At 45.6% G+C, this 14,806-nt stretch overlaps 1 protein-coding gene across 3 annotated transcripts in view; it reads right to left on the reverse strand.

The window, feature by feature from the left end:
• The window catches only part of DNAJC11 (DnaJ heat shock protein family (Hsp40) member C11), a 64,137-nt gene that overhangs the window by 23,680 nt on the left and 25,651 nt on the right, over positions 1 to 14,806 (reverse strand). For all 3 annotated transcript variants that reach the window (XM_053575491.1, XM_053575495.1, XM_053575492.1), the window contains 2 exons: positions 13,993 to 14,066; positions 6,514 to 6,615 (listed from right to left, as the gene is read on the reverse strand). In XM_053575491.1, coding sequence (XP_053431466.1) covers positions 6,514 to 6,615; positions 13,993 to 14,066 — 176 coding nt within the window. The remainder of the gene's footprint in view (positions 1 to 6,513; positions 6,616 to 13,992; positions 14,067 to 14,806) is intronic.

The raw sequence follows: 14,806 nt of genomic DNA on the forward strand, positions 1-14,806 counted from the left end.
GGTTGCTATAAGCTGTGATGCCATGGCACTCTACCAGGGGTGACAAAGTGAGACTGCCTCAAAAAAAAATAAAAAATAAAATAAATAAATAAATAAATAAAAATGATCTCCAACAGGTTTTTTTTTTGGAGACAGTCTCACTTTGTCACCCTCGGGAGAGTGCCGTGGCATCACAGCTCACAGTAACCTCAAACTCTTGGGCTTTAAGTGATTCTTTTGTCTCAGTCTCCCAAGTAGCTGGGACTACAGGCGCCTGCCACAATGCCTGGTGATTTTTGTTGTTTAGCAGGCCCGGGCTGGATTTGAACCTGCCAGCTCCAGTGTACGTGGCTGGTACCCTAGCCGCTGAGCTACAGTGCCAAGCCTCTCCAAAAGGCCTTTAAAGGCATATTTTTAAATCAGTAGTGTTCTCATGTCAGTAAGCCTCACCTGTTCCTTGCTCAGAAGGATCTAACAGAACCAAATGACACCACTACTCATAGGAAAGGCCTGGAGCAAGAAGAGACCAGGCCCAGCCTCCTCTTCTCTGGCCATCAGACTTCAGCCACTTCTGATCCAGCAGAACTTGGCCCAGATGGAAGCCCTCCCTGCCCAGCCCGGCCTCCGCCCCTACACTGGCTCACACTCAGGAACTGGAGGTTGCACCTCTGACTTCACACTGTCCCTTGGGTTTACTGCTCCTGGGTTGTTTCAGACCCACTGGTGCTTCGGGCCTTTTTGTGGGCCACCTCCTCCATCTGGAACACTCCTCCCTCTCTGCTCCAGAGTCCCTTCCTCAGTGAGGCCTGACCCTTCCTCCCTCACTCTGGTATGTAACCGGCATATTTCATTTATTGCATATTATCTGCCTCTAGAATGCTAAGCTCCACGACAGGGTTAGGTCTTGTCTGTTCTGTTCTCTGCCAAATGTCCACTTTCTAACAGTGCCTAGCACATGACAGGCAATCAATTTAAATTACTTTGTGATTAAATCAAACAGCTTTCCCCCCAACCCACAAAACTGCTAATATTAACCCAGTGAGTCAGTGAAAACCTACCATTTTCACCATGTCCTCTTCTCAGCTGGCACATTTTCCCCTGCTAAACTTTAGTCTGCAGTTGAAACCCTGCATTCTTGATCACTCTTTTAGAATTTTAGGTTTCTCCCTCAGCTGTGTGTCAACCGTGAGTGTGAAAAGCACGTCTTCATCAACATCACTCAGAGATTCTGAGCATGGTGAATTGGAGCCTCTGTCCCACCATGGAAAGCTTCTTGGCAAGTTACTCATCGGGCTTCTTTCAGTAGAAGCAGTTGTTTATTTTGGGGAGTTTCAAATCTTTCTTAAATTTTTAAAATATTTAATTGATGAATAAAAGATTGTATAATATACTCAAGGTGTACATGATGATGTGACACGTGTACACTGTTAACAAGCATCGTGATCAGATTAGCACATCACACTACCCATGCTGAACTATTTATGTGATTATAAGGACAACATGAGGAATTTTTGTTGGTCTTTTTTTTTATCTTATTATTTTTTTTCTTTGCTTTTTTGTTGTTGTTGTTATTGTTGAAACAGAGTCCCACCTCGTGCTGTGGGCATCCCGCTGCCTCAGCCTCGGGAAGCTGCTGGGACCACAGGCACTCACTGAAGTGCCCGGCTGGGTTGTTCATTATTTTAGGAGTTGGGGTCTCACTCTTAGGCAAGTCTCAAACTCCTGAGCTCAAGCAATTCTCCCTCCTCAGCCTTCCACAGTGCTGGGATTACAGGCGTGAGCAAAGGTCATTGGTGAGGAAGGATGATACATGAGAATCATTGAAGAATACACAGCTGTTACAGACCTATTAATTGGAGAATACAGTGGACAGAGCCCAGCTCTGTCAAAGTCTTCACTAAAGGAAAATGCCACCAAAACAAGGGAGAAGAGGCAATGTGAGATGTGATAAACCCAAGATGGCCCTGGTGATGACTGTTCCTACAGAATCATTTTATCTGAAATGAAGGAACCTGTATTTTCTAATTTTATGGAGGACCAAACTCAAAGGCACCAGGGTTTCTAAAAACAATCCAGCCCAACCACTATTCCTATCCCACTGCACTCTCCCCATCAGAAACAGGAGTCTCTGATGCTGAAGTCTTGTTTGTAAGTGATTATGGGGACGGGATGCGGGGGAAGAGCCCTCTAACTAATACTTAAAGACAAACAGCTTTTCATCTTGCAAGCCCCTCTGCGCCTTCTACATACATAGCCAAGGCCGTGACTTTTCTCCAAAGGCCCAGATCTGTATCACAGCACCTTCCCAGACTGATCAGCCAGGCTTTTGTCCCTTTTCCTTATGTGACAGCTTCCCAATCTCTCCAATTTCAACAGCAGCCCATTTCTGCACACGGCAAATTGCCCCTTCCTGCCATTGAACACAACAAACACATGGGCACAAACAGCGTTTCTTCTGCTCTATTATCCTGCCAGCCAAGCTGAGTCAGTTTTATGACATCAGAATCATTTCCACAGAACACACTGAAGTTAAAACCACAGGCTCTTCTGATGGCTGTAATCACTAGCCATGGCAACCAAAAATTAAAAAAAAAAAAATCCTTTCAAAATAATTAATTAATGTACTCATATCTTTATAAAAACACTTTGGAATTTAGAAATATTACTATGGTTATATGCCTTATGTGATACATCATCTACAATTTTTTTGTGACACAGCTGAATTGTGTTTCTCAGCCACTGCATCAACCACGCTGATAATAGATCCTTTCCAAATTACAAAGGCGGTCTTGCCAAGAAGTTTACATTAACCTCTATAGCAGCAAAAGAATGGAACGGTCCAGGAAATAATGTAGTAATCTCCATGAAATTATTCTGTAACAGGATCAAAAAATAAAGCAACATATGCTCTCAGAGTTGGACAGTCAAGCCCCCTCCAAACATTCCTCACTTAATCCTCTGCTCCACCCACGAACAAGGCAGCAATGTTCTCATCTGATGAGCTGAGATCACCTGGTCTTTTCTAAAGGTGCTCAAAAGGGCTGCCAGAGAGAGAGACTGATGGGTATTATGAGAGACTGTCTAAAAAAAAAAAGAACAGCTCATGATATGTGACTCCCTGTGGTCCTCTTCATCTTTTCTTTTTTTTTTTTTGAGACAGAGTCTCACTATGTCGCACTTGGTAGAATGCCATGGTGTCACAGCTCATAGCAACCTCAAACTCGGGCTTAAGCGATTTTGTTGCCTCAGCCTCCCAAGTCGTCTGCCACAATGCCCAGCTTTTTTTTGTTGTTGTTGTCATTGTTGTTTAGCAGCCCTGGCCAGGTTCGAACCCCCCCAGCCTCGGTGCATGTGGCTGGCGCCCTAACCACTGAGCTGCTGAGCCCAGAGTCTCACTATGTTATCCCAGGCTAGAATGCTGTGCAATTAGCCCAGCTCACAGCAACCTCAAGCTTGTGGGTCATGCTATGCTCCTGCTCAGCCGCCCAAGTAGCTGGGACTACAGGCACTCGCCACAACACCTGGCTAATTTTTCTATTTTTAGTAGAGATGGGGTCTCACTCTTGCTCAGGCTGGTCTCCAACTCCTTAGCTCAAGTGATCCTCCTGCCTCGGCCGAACAGAGTGCTGGGATTATAGGTATGAGCTGCTATGCCCGGCTCCTATGGTCTTCTTAAAAGAGATCACCTCTTCCTTCCCAGGATGAGGACATTCCAAACATTTCTGCTTATCTTGGAAAGCAAAGAACTCTCTCCTTCCCTCTCCTTCTCCTTCAACTGGAATGAAAGATCCAGCTCAAATCTCAAAATGCTGCACAGCCACCATCTGGCTATTACTCCACATATGTGGTTATAAAATGTTTTATCTATTTGGAAGCAGTTTATGGAAGGAGCAAAGTATTAGAAATTTTAATAACTTGGGCGGCGCCTGTGGCTCAGTGAGCAGGGCGCCGGCCCCATATGCCAAGGGTGGCGGGTTCAAACCCAACCCCAGCCAAACTGCAACAAAAAAATAGCTGGGCGTTGTGGCGGGCGCCTGTAGTCCTAGCTACTCGGGAGGCTGAGGCAGGAGAATCGCCTAAGCCCAGGAGCTGGAGGTTGCTGTGAGCTGTGTGATGCCACGGCACTCTACCAATGGCCATAAAGTGAAACTCTGTCTCTACAAAAAAAAAAAAAAAAAAAGAAATGTTAATAACTTGCATGCTTGTATGAGATGGGCACAGCTGTGTTCCCTCACTCCACAGACACATCCCACAAACACAACTGCACAGAACCCATTGAGCAAGTGCGCCACACATGCCCAGATGGCAGACTGGATTACGGTACAGGCTCAGGATGACCATGAGGCTCTCTCTCCCTTTCACTGCTCTGAATGCAGCACACTCCAGCCAGAATAGCCTGCTCCTGCCAGGCCCTGCCCACTTTGCCCCTTGCCTCCAGGTGCCACATTGGCCTTCCAAACCAGACCTTCCCGTGGTGCCCTGCCCTGAGCATGGGCTGGGAGCTTTCAGCAGGAGTCGCCAGCACAGTGCATGGTGCCTCAGAGCTTTCCATCTCTTGCAAACATCTCAAATCCTTTGACTTGGCTCACCCAGCACCTCGATTTTCCCCCTCCATCTGACCAAAGGACAACTCTGCACTACTGGAGTCAGCATCTGCTGAAGGGGAGGGCGGGTGGCGCGCAGGAGAAGTGTACTTTGAAATGTTCTGAATACACGGTACTTAAATGCTATACGGGCCTTTAAAAAAAATCTGCTTTCTAGAATATAATTGGGGAGGTCTATCTCACCATGCTTCCCAGCTTAAGCTAATACTTGTCCTTTTTCTTTAGAATATTTAAAGAAAAAAAATTTTTAAATGATGCTTTTCATTACCTTATATGGCTTCCCCTTTCCTTCTAAGAACACCCTGAGTTGATACAGATCCCGGGAGTAGAGGCTGATGGAAGAGTAAGGGTTTGGGGGGGCCAGCTCCTTATCATGACAGATACTGGCTGTCTGCCCAGCCATCCTATTCACACTGATAGGGCCTGCTCGCTGAGCCCTCCTGTTTATTTTTGAGACTGAGTCTCACTCTGTTGTCCTGGGTAGAGTGCCGTGGTGTTACAACTCACAGCAACCTCAAACTCTTGAGCGTAAGGGAGTCTCTTGCCTCAGCCTCCCAAGTAGCTGGGACTACAGGCGCCCACCACAACACATGGCTATTTTTTTGTTGCAGTTATTATTGTTTAGCAGGCCCAGGCCGGGTTTGTACCCACCAGCCTTGGTGTATTGTGGTCAGCACCCTAACCACTGAGCTCAGGCGCCGAGCCAATGCCTGGCTATTTTTAGAGACAAGGTCTTGCTCTGGCTCAGGCTGGTCTCGAACCTGTGAGCTCAGGCAATCCACCTGCCTCAACCTCCCAGAGTGCTGGGATTACAGGTGTGAGCTCCTGCACCCAGCATGCTGAGCCCTCTCATTAAACACTACTGAGCAGTACACTGGGCCACATTCAATTAGGCACTCAGTACCCTGGCATCTCAAATTGACCAGGATATTGTAGATGCCACAGGGCTGGGATATATACTCAAAACAATCTCCCTAGAACACTGAAGGAAAAAGATATTGTACACAGGACTGAAAAGTAACTCTGACTCAGTAGTGTCATTAGGTTAAACGACCCAAACTCCACTGGGGATCCAGGACACCTTATGGCTTCAGAAAGAGCCTGGTGCTCATGGCACATGCCCTGGAGAGAAGGAAGCAGGGGCTCTGTGTGACAATCTGGAGATGTCCCAAACACTGCACCATTTGGCTCTCCATATTCTAACTGGTAAGCACAGAGTTCTGCTGCTTAAATGCTTACGCAGTTAAGTGGTTGCCCTTTCCTGACACCGTCCTCTAACTTGTTTTCAGTGTCAAGGATTTGGGTGTCACAGTCACAGGAAAAGGTTTTAGAGAAGGAGCCTATATTTCTGCTTGGGAAATCCCCTCGGCTTCAGGGGATTGACTGGTTTTTGTCTTCTCTCAATATGGTTCAAAACACTTGTCTCCTGGTCACCAGCAGCAGCTTTGCTGACGGCTATCAGGGACTGGCTATCAGGGACTGGCTATCCAGAAAGATACCAACCGCTTTGAGGCAAAATAATGTCAGCAGAATTTCGTCCCACCCTGCTCTGTATGTGATTACTTTAAGCCACCCCCACTTAGTTATTTTATTATTATTTTTTTTTTGTAGAGACAGAGTCTCACTGTACCGCCCTCGGCTAGAATGCCATGGTGTCACACGGCTCACAGCAACCTCTAACTCTTGGGCTTACGCAATTCTCCTGCCTCAGCCTCCCGAGCAGCTGGGACTACAGGCGCCCGCCACAACACCCGACTATTTTTTTGTTGCAGTTTGGCCGGGGCTGGGTTTGAACCCGCCACCCTCGGCATATGGGGCCGGCGCCCTACTCACTGAGCCACAGGCGCCGCCCCCACTTAGTTATTTTAGACTGGGTTTCTGGTGATGGTGGCTTTCAACGTGTCCTCATTAAACTTGGCCCCTGGCTTACCTTGGGATTGGTACGCTGCTGCAGCCTCCTCTCTTCCCTCTCTCTCTGAAGCCTCTCAAACTCCTCTCGAATTTCAGCTGGGGTTCTCCTCCTTTCCACAACCTACCACGACAGAATCAAGCAGAGAAGAGCAGTGAGGACCCAGGAAGTGAGAGAAATGGACACCGGTGAAGAAATCACTGACTCTCTGGCATGCCTACTGCCTGTGGTCCTGCTGTGCCAGTCCCCAGGACCTTAAGAGCCCAAGGGAATTGCAATGCATTTTCTATCAGATGGCCCCCGTGAGGGGAGGGCTTTGCCACCCGCCAGATCACTGCAAGGCTGAGATTTCCCTGGGCTCTCCAGAATGACATAAACATTCTTTTCTTTATTTTAGTGACTTATCTCTGAGGCTGCAGGAATTTTTTTTGTGTGTGTGTGAGACAGTTTTATTTTGTCACCCTTGGTAGAGTAGCTGGGACTACAGGCGCCCGCCACAATGTCTGGCTATTTTTTAGAGATGAGGTCTCACACTGGCTCAGGCTGGTCTCAAACTCATGAGCTCAGGCAATCCACCCGCGAGGCTGCAGAAATCTTACAAAAACTCCTTCACCTTAAATCTCATAGTTTAAACTGCATAAATGAGTCCTCGATAACAAACATTAAATATCAAAACAAAGGCCTGCTGGCTCTCCCTAGTGTGCTGGGGCAATCACTAAAGATGCCTTCTGAGCTTCTGGGACCAAAGGGTCTCACCTATCAGGTCTGGGGATTTCAGAATCACAAGAATCCTTCAGTAGGATATGAACCTGGGAATGCAGGATGTCAGTTATATGCTAGTAAAATACTCAGGCACCAAACAGCAGACCACGTTGAACTAAGGGATGCATGATGATGTCCATCAGAGAAGACGAGGCATTCCAGTGTAGCCTTTCTTAGCTCAGCATGAAAGGAAGACACTGAGATGAGATTTCAAAGAGGTGGAAAAACATGAGAAAGGAGAGGCTTCCTGGCCTTCCACCTGTGAACGAGGCCGCCGTACTGACGGTTTCTAAGGGCCCTGTTTATGACCACAAAATTTTACGTACCTGTGAGACACACAGAGCATGAAGTGGGACAGGAAAAACAATTGTTCTTTTCTCTCTTTTTTTTTTTTTTGAGACAGAGTCAAGCTGTCACTCTGGGTAGAGTGCCACGGCATCATAGCTCACAGCAACCTCCAACTCCTGGGTTCAAGCGATTCTCCTGCCTCCGCCACAACACCTGGCTATTTTCTGGTTGCAGCCGTCATTGTTGTTTGGCGGCCCAGGCTGGATTCGAACCTGCCAGCTCAGGTGTATGTGATTGGCACTTTAGCCGCTTGAGCCACAGGCGCGGAGCCTCTTTTCTCTTTTTTTTATCATGACCAAAGTCATTAAATGGAATAATTGGGGTGTCTCTGTGTGTGTGTCATAATCCCTGTGTCAGTGGGAGAAACACAGGAAAGTCTTGAGGTGCTGCTCAGAGATTATCTCAAAAGGAGGGTGATGTGAGAAAAAGCTATCTTGGAAATTCTAAATTTTCAAATTATTTTAAAAAATACATACTTACTGCCAAAAATTAATAGTTCAGAAGGATGGGAAGTAAAAAGGATGAGATTCCTCCTTTATCCACATTCCCTCTTCTCATAGGTCAAATGTCTTTTATGTCATTTCTTATATATGTTTGCATGTATGTATGTGTATACATGTTTTTTTTTTTTTTTTTGAGACAGAGTCTCAAGCTATCGCCCTGGGTAGAGTGCTGTGGCATCACAACTCACAGCAACCTCCAACTCCTGGGCTTAAGTGAATCTCTTGTCTCAGCCTCCCAAGTAGCTAGGACTATAGGTGCCCACCACAATGCTGGCTATTTTTTTGTTGCAGTTGTCATTGTTGTTTAGCTGGCCCGGGCTGGGTTCGAACCCACCAGCCTGGGTGTATATAGTCGGCGCCACAACCACTATGCTACAGGCGCCAAGCTTTTATTTTATTTTTCAAGAAAATAGAAAAATACAAAACTAGCCCATCCAAAGAAAACTGAGAAATGTGTTCACTACTTTCAGGAGGTAAACACAGAAAAATAATATAAACAATTTTATGTCCTCTACTAAACTGATATAAATCATATTTACTAAAAAGGGAGAGATGGTTCTTTTTTTTTTTTTTTTTTTGTAGAGACAGAGTTTTACTTTGTCGCCCTTGGTAGAGTGCCATGGCATCACAGCTCCCAGCCACCTCCAGCTCTTGGGCTTAGGCGATTCTCTTGCCTCAGCTTCCCGAGTAGCTGGGACTACAAGCACCTGCCACAATGCCCGGCTATTTTTTTGTTGCAGTTTGGGTGGGGCCGGGTTTGAACCCACTACCCAGATGGCATGACAGGAATTGGTGTGTGACCGCATGGAAACCTAACAGGTTCTTCTACTTAACAGGTGAGGCAGGTTCCCTCTGCCCGGGCTCAGAAATACCAGTGCCAGCGCACCTGGTCATGCTACTCTCACTCCTGAAGGCCGCCCCGCTGGGCCTGGACAAAAACAAGGTATAGTTTTTCAAAGTTTTTATCATCTTCTTAATCTATCGTTAGTATCTTCCTTCATCAAATGAAAACAAAATAAGAGAGCTTCAGGAAAAACAGAGGCAATCAACTATTTTACTTTGAAGATCCAGAAAAAAACGATTTAAAATTCTTTAAAAATTATTCACAGCAACCTAAAACTTTTAGGCTCAAGTGATCCTCCTGCATCAGCCTCCCAAGTTAGCTGGGACCTGTGATTTATCTGGCCCCTGCCAAAAGTGACCTAAGCAACCCATCACCAAGGGCAAGGTCTAGGTGTGAGACTGTGAGTCTGGATGGGAAGTGCTTCCTCAACATGGCCAGACTAAAGAGGCAGCCCCAATCTGGATGAAAAGACTTCATAACCCAATATTCTAGTTAACAAGATGCTAGTTTCAAAAATGTAGATTAAAGTTTGAATGCCCGTAACTTTAGCCAGTGATATAAACAGACCCATGGATATGCTCATACAGGTTCGGCACCTATAGTTCAGTGGTTATGGTGCCTGGCAGGTTCAATCCCAGTCCGGGCCTGCCAGACAACAATGACAACTACAACAAAAAAACAGCCGGAGTCTATTTAAATAGCCTATAGTCCCAGCTACTTGGGGGGCTGAGATAAGAGAATCGCTTAAGCCCAAGAGTTTGAGGTTGCTGTGAGCTGTGACGCCAATGCCACGGCACTCTACCGAGGCCAACATAGTTAAGACTCTGTCTCAAAAACAAAGAAAAAAAAGTATATGCCCATACACTACTATATATGTATGTGTGTGTATATATACATCTATAATCTGTAAGATTCTGGGAACTAAAATCTTGACTCAAATTCTGTAGGAAATTAAAAAAAAAACTGTTAAATATCAGCTCCAAAGAAGCTATAGCAGAAAAAAATTTGTCTTGAGGAATTCTAGCTATTTAACCTTTACAGACTGAATTAATGGCTGCAAATTATTTTTTCTCTGCAGTAGCTACAGAGTCAAATAATCCAAAGGTGCCAGAATCCAAATCATTCTGTTTCTAGTCATACTTCATACAAGTTTTGCAAACAGTTGGTGCACAATCAGAGCTAACTGCAAAGTCAATTTGCTGGCTCCCCTAGAGCCGTACAGATATTTGGCTGGGCAGGGCATCTCACTGGCTCCCACGGGCCTCTGGCAGCCTTGATTATTTACATCCTTCCTCAAACAGAGACCTGACACTAGAGAGCGGAACAGGATTAAGCCAGTGCAAGCTGCTCATCTCCATCTCAGCAACCCTAGATAGAAGATCTGGGAACAAGCGTCCTAAGCTGTGTTACAGCTGGTAAATACCAGACGTTTTCGATGCTTTCCTGAACAGTGTATCAACTACAGGTCGTGAATCTATACAACTATCCTGTTCACCTGGACCATTCATCAGCTAGGTCTATCCCTATGCCAGCCAGGAAACCAGATTTATCAAAGAAAGGAATAAGGAGATATCCAGAAGCTGGGTGGCATAACAGAAACAGGACAGACACCTAGAGTCTCTGTCTCTGACACGACCTCCAACCTGGGAGACACTGGGCAAGTCACCTCACCTCGCTAAGCTTTGGGTCTCCTGTATCAAATGAGAAGCGTTAAATCACACTGTTTTCAAGATGTTGTCCAGTTCGAAAATTCTGATTCTAGCTAGCTTTTTATTTTGGGATAATTTTGCAAAATTATTTAGAACTTTAGAAAAGATAGTACAGAAAGTTCTAATATCCCCTACACCCAACTTCCCATAATGTGAACATCTTATATAACCACGAGACATCTGTCAAATCTAAGAAACCAGTATCACCACACTTCTATTAATTAAACCCAGCCTTTTTGAATTTCACCAGTTTTTCCACTAACATCTCTTTCCTGTTGCAGGTCCCATCCAAGACACCTCCTGCATTTGGTCACATCTCTGCGCTGATGATAGTTCTAAGTCTCCCAGTTTTTCATTGTCTGGACTACATTACAGGCTGTGACAGAGGCTGACTTTCTCAAGCACTGCAAGACTGATGTCAGAGAGACGGGGAAAAGTGAAGGACAGATGACAAACACTAAACTGCAGATGACCCAGGCTGAAGCACGAGTTCTGAATGTGTGCTAACACCCGAGAGAGATCCCGACAGGAGATGAGTCACGGGGCTCCTATCCCACTTGCTGGCCATGACCAGACTCAGCGCTGTCAAAATGATCACAGTTCAAAATTGGATTTTTGCTATTCTGAGGCAAAGACCAATTTCGTTTCCACTGCGGGCATCTGCATGAGCATGGCCAACTAACTTCAAGAACTGAAATGTCCGGTTTTGTAAGTCAGGAATGGTTGCACCTCATTCTGTTGGAATCGTGCCAGAGATAACAAAGTCTCCTGAAGGTTAAAAAAAAAAAGACTGAAAACTTCCCTAATGACTGAAGATAGGGCCAATATTTTGTACAATCTACAGAAAGCTCCAGTCTCCTCTTCAGCGTCCACCCACTGCAGGTGGCAGTACTGCGGGGTGGGAAGGACGTCCGTGTCTGCTGAGTACTTCAGATCTCTGGACTGAAGGCATTTCGGACACTCAGGGCGTTAACAATGCCCTTCATTCGTCACTGACTCCCAAAACCTGTAGCCCAATAAATATGTGGTAAATGGACACCCTTCAAAATACTGGCAACGGCCCCAAGGGGACACAACTTCCTCCCTGCAGGGAAAGCAGGTGGCGCAGCAGGAGATCCTCACAGGAGACAGTCCAGCCAGGCGCAGGGACTCCGTCAAGGACACTGGCACCAGCTCCACAAAGGGCATGAATTCAGCGAGACTCTTCCTGTACAGTATGAATGAGGGGCTCAATTTTCCTATTGTTAAGCACTAATGTATCTCCAAGTAAATATCTGGGGAGTAACCTTCATTTAGTCCTCCTTGAAGGCATTTTCATCTTGCAATAAGAGCTCAGTATCAATATAAAAATAAAAAAAAAGCTAATTTATCCGCAAAAACCTATTTGTCTTAAAGTAGTTCACTAAAAAATGAATATAAAGTTTATCCATTCACCACCTGCAACTGTCTATATGGGTTTTTTCCCCCCTATTTCCTGGTGATGAGATGCCTATGTATTTTTATTTTTTTTGCTTACGCTCAGCGTTAAGAGAAGATGCCTACATATGTTCATAATCACACTGTTTCCAATGGGAAGGTGATCCGGTTTGGTGACAGGAAACCACGTGGTATTTTGCTGGAAGACCCCATCACTCCGGCCGAGTTGGGACTAACAGCCTGAATTCTGCAGGGGGGATATGTTGGGGGATCCTGCAGCTTTTTAGTGGCTCCAGTGGCTGCCTTAAAAATTGCAACTCACCCCCATCTTTAAAAACAAGGAAGCTTTAAAGTGGTGTATAAGGTTATGTGGTGAAAATAACTACAACAGGATTCTATTTTTCTTTCTGGAAGAGAAAATGATAAGCTATTGGACTCAGCCTGTAGCTAAGAGAACTAATGCCATTGTTGAGTGACGGGAGGCACTGCTCCTTCCATGAAGCCGGCCACCCACACACAGACCGCTGCCTACTGGAGCCGGAAGGATGCATGAGTGAAAGGCCAGATGTGACAGAACAGAGCGTGTGGGGACTGGACGGCCTGGCCAGCCCAGACTCCTCGGATGCAGGGTCCCCAGATGATTTCCATGCAGACCTCCCAGGTATTCAGCGTCAGCAACTGCAGTTCACTGTGTAGGGCTGTAAGTAGAATGGCGTGGTCCAAAGCCACAGACATTCTAGAGAGAAGGAATCAAGCCCCATTTTGCAGCTCTTCCACCTCTTATCTGAAAGCCTTTAGAAGGTGTTCGTGCTGGAAGTGGGAGAGGCACAAATACTTGAGATGAAACACTGGAAGAACTTCAAGGGGAAGCTCACATGATGGAAACAGGAACTCAACGAGAGCCAATTCACTGTTATCAACAGACTCCACCGTGGCATCAGAACCAAGTTACTTTAATTTCCTTATATCCCTGTAGCAATTTAGAGTTTTACAACTCTTTTTTTTTCTTTTTCTTTTTTTTTTAAACTATAGGCGCCCGCCACAACGCCCAGATATTTTTGTTGTTGTTGCAGTTGTCATTTTAGTTTTAGCTGGCCCGGGCTGGGTTCGAACCTACCAGCCTTAGTGTATGTGGCCGGCGCCCTACCCACTGAGCTACGGGCACTGCCTACAACTAATTTTCATACTCATTTTTCAGATAAAACCACGAAAGTACCAGCAGCCCAATGACTTGCCCAAGGCTCTATTGCTCTTCAGTGGCAAAGTAAAAGAAAACAAATTGTCTGAATTTTAGTGCCTATTCTCACACAGCAAGGCTGCCCAGGGCAACCAATTTCATAGATACTTGCTATATATTTTGTTTCCCGCATTGTATCTGACAACATTATCATACCTCAGAACCAGAAGTGTCATTACAGACAAGGAAACCCAGCAGCTCTCAACGCTTCTCTGCTTCCATTTTGTTCACATGCCTAACACTTCCCCAGAAGCACAGACATGCATAACCCATTCCCAGCAGCACAGATACAGCAGCAGCTTTTCCAAAACGCGGCGCACAACTGTGGAGGGTGGAAGGGAGTGTGCAGGTGCAGGCAGAATGGCCCCCTTGAAGAAACCTCCCACCAGCCCCCCGCCTGCCAGCTCCCACCCAGCCCCTGGGTTAAATTTACTACCACAGTCCCTTCTTCTTCCTTTTTGCTTGACAGATTAGGATGCTAAGGACAAACCAGATAACTGAGTTCACAGGGTTACAAAGTGGCAAAGCCAAGTCTACAATTCAACCTCCAAAACTGTAACACAAGGCAAGGAAGGGGACTCTAAAGTTTTTAAATACTCTCACAGACATTATCACAGATGGCAAGGTTTCGGGGGCTGTTTAATGACTTTTCAGGGACAGCAGACGCACAGCTTCTCTTACCTCCCATCCTTCCATTTCCAGTCCTCTCTTCCCATATATATCATAGATGGCCCTGGTTTGGGGGTCACTAAGCACTGCAAATTAAAAATCAAACATGTTTACAAAGCACAAGACCCACTTCCCAGTCCTCTCTGAAAACACTGACGATAGTGTCATTAGATGGATCCACCTCTTCTTCTTCCTCCCCATCCAATCACGACCTTCTACAGACCCTCTTCATTTCCTCCCTGTCTTGACTCCTAATGGCTTTTCTGATGCAGCTTAGGACGTGTTTAGGCAGCTATGAAGGACAAAAGTTGGACTGTCTCAGTGTCAAAGCTACTCTTTAAACGTCAGGTACGGGCATACAGTGTACCAGGCACATCACGTAGGAAGCTGTACTGGATCCTGTGTCACCGCAGGACAGGTGAATTTAAAAGAATTTCTGCCACCGTGTATAAAATCATGCTGGCTTGAAAGAGTTGATTCTAGTTTCTAAAGAAGGTTAATATAAAACTAGGGATAAGATCTGATACTAGAAAAATGTTTTATTATTTATTCTGCAGAGTTTTATTAATTAAAAGGATAGTCTACATTTTTATGTGTATCTCTCCTCTTTATTTATAAATCTTTTTTTTTCCCTTTCTTCTTTTTTTTTTTTTGTTTAGCACGCCCTGGCTGGGTTTGAACCTGACACTCCTGGTGCATGGGGCCAGCACTCTAACCACTGAGCTACAGGCACCCAGCCTTTTCTTGTTTCTTTCCTTTTAGAGATAGGGTCTTCAGCCTAGCTTACGTCAGCCTCAAAATCCTGGGTTCAAATGATCCTCCTGCC

This window comes from Nycticebus coucang, chromosome 22 (genome assembly GCF_027406575.1).
Source record: "Nycticebus coucang isolate mNycCou1 chromosome 22, mNycCou1.pri, whole genome shotgun sequence".
Lineage (NCBI taxonomy): Eukaryota > Metazoa > Chordata > Mammalia > Primates > Lorisidae > Nycticebus > Nycticebus coucang.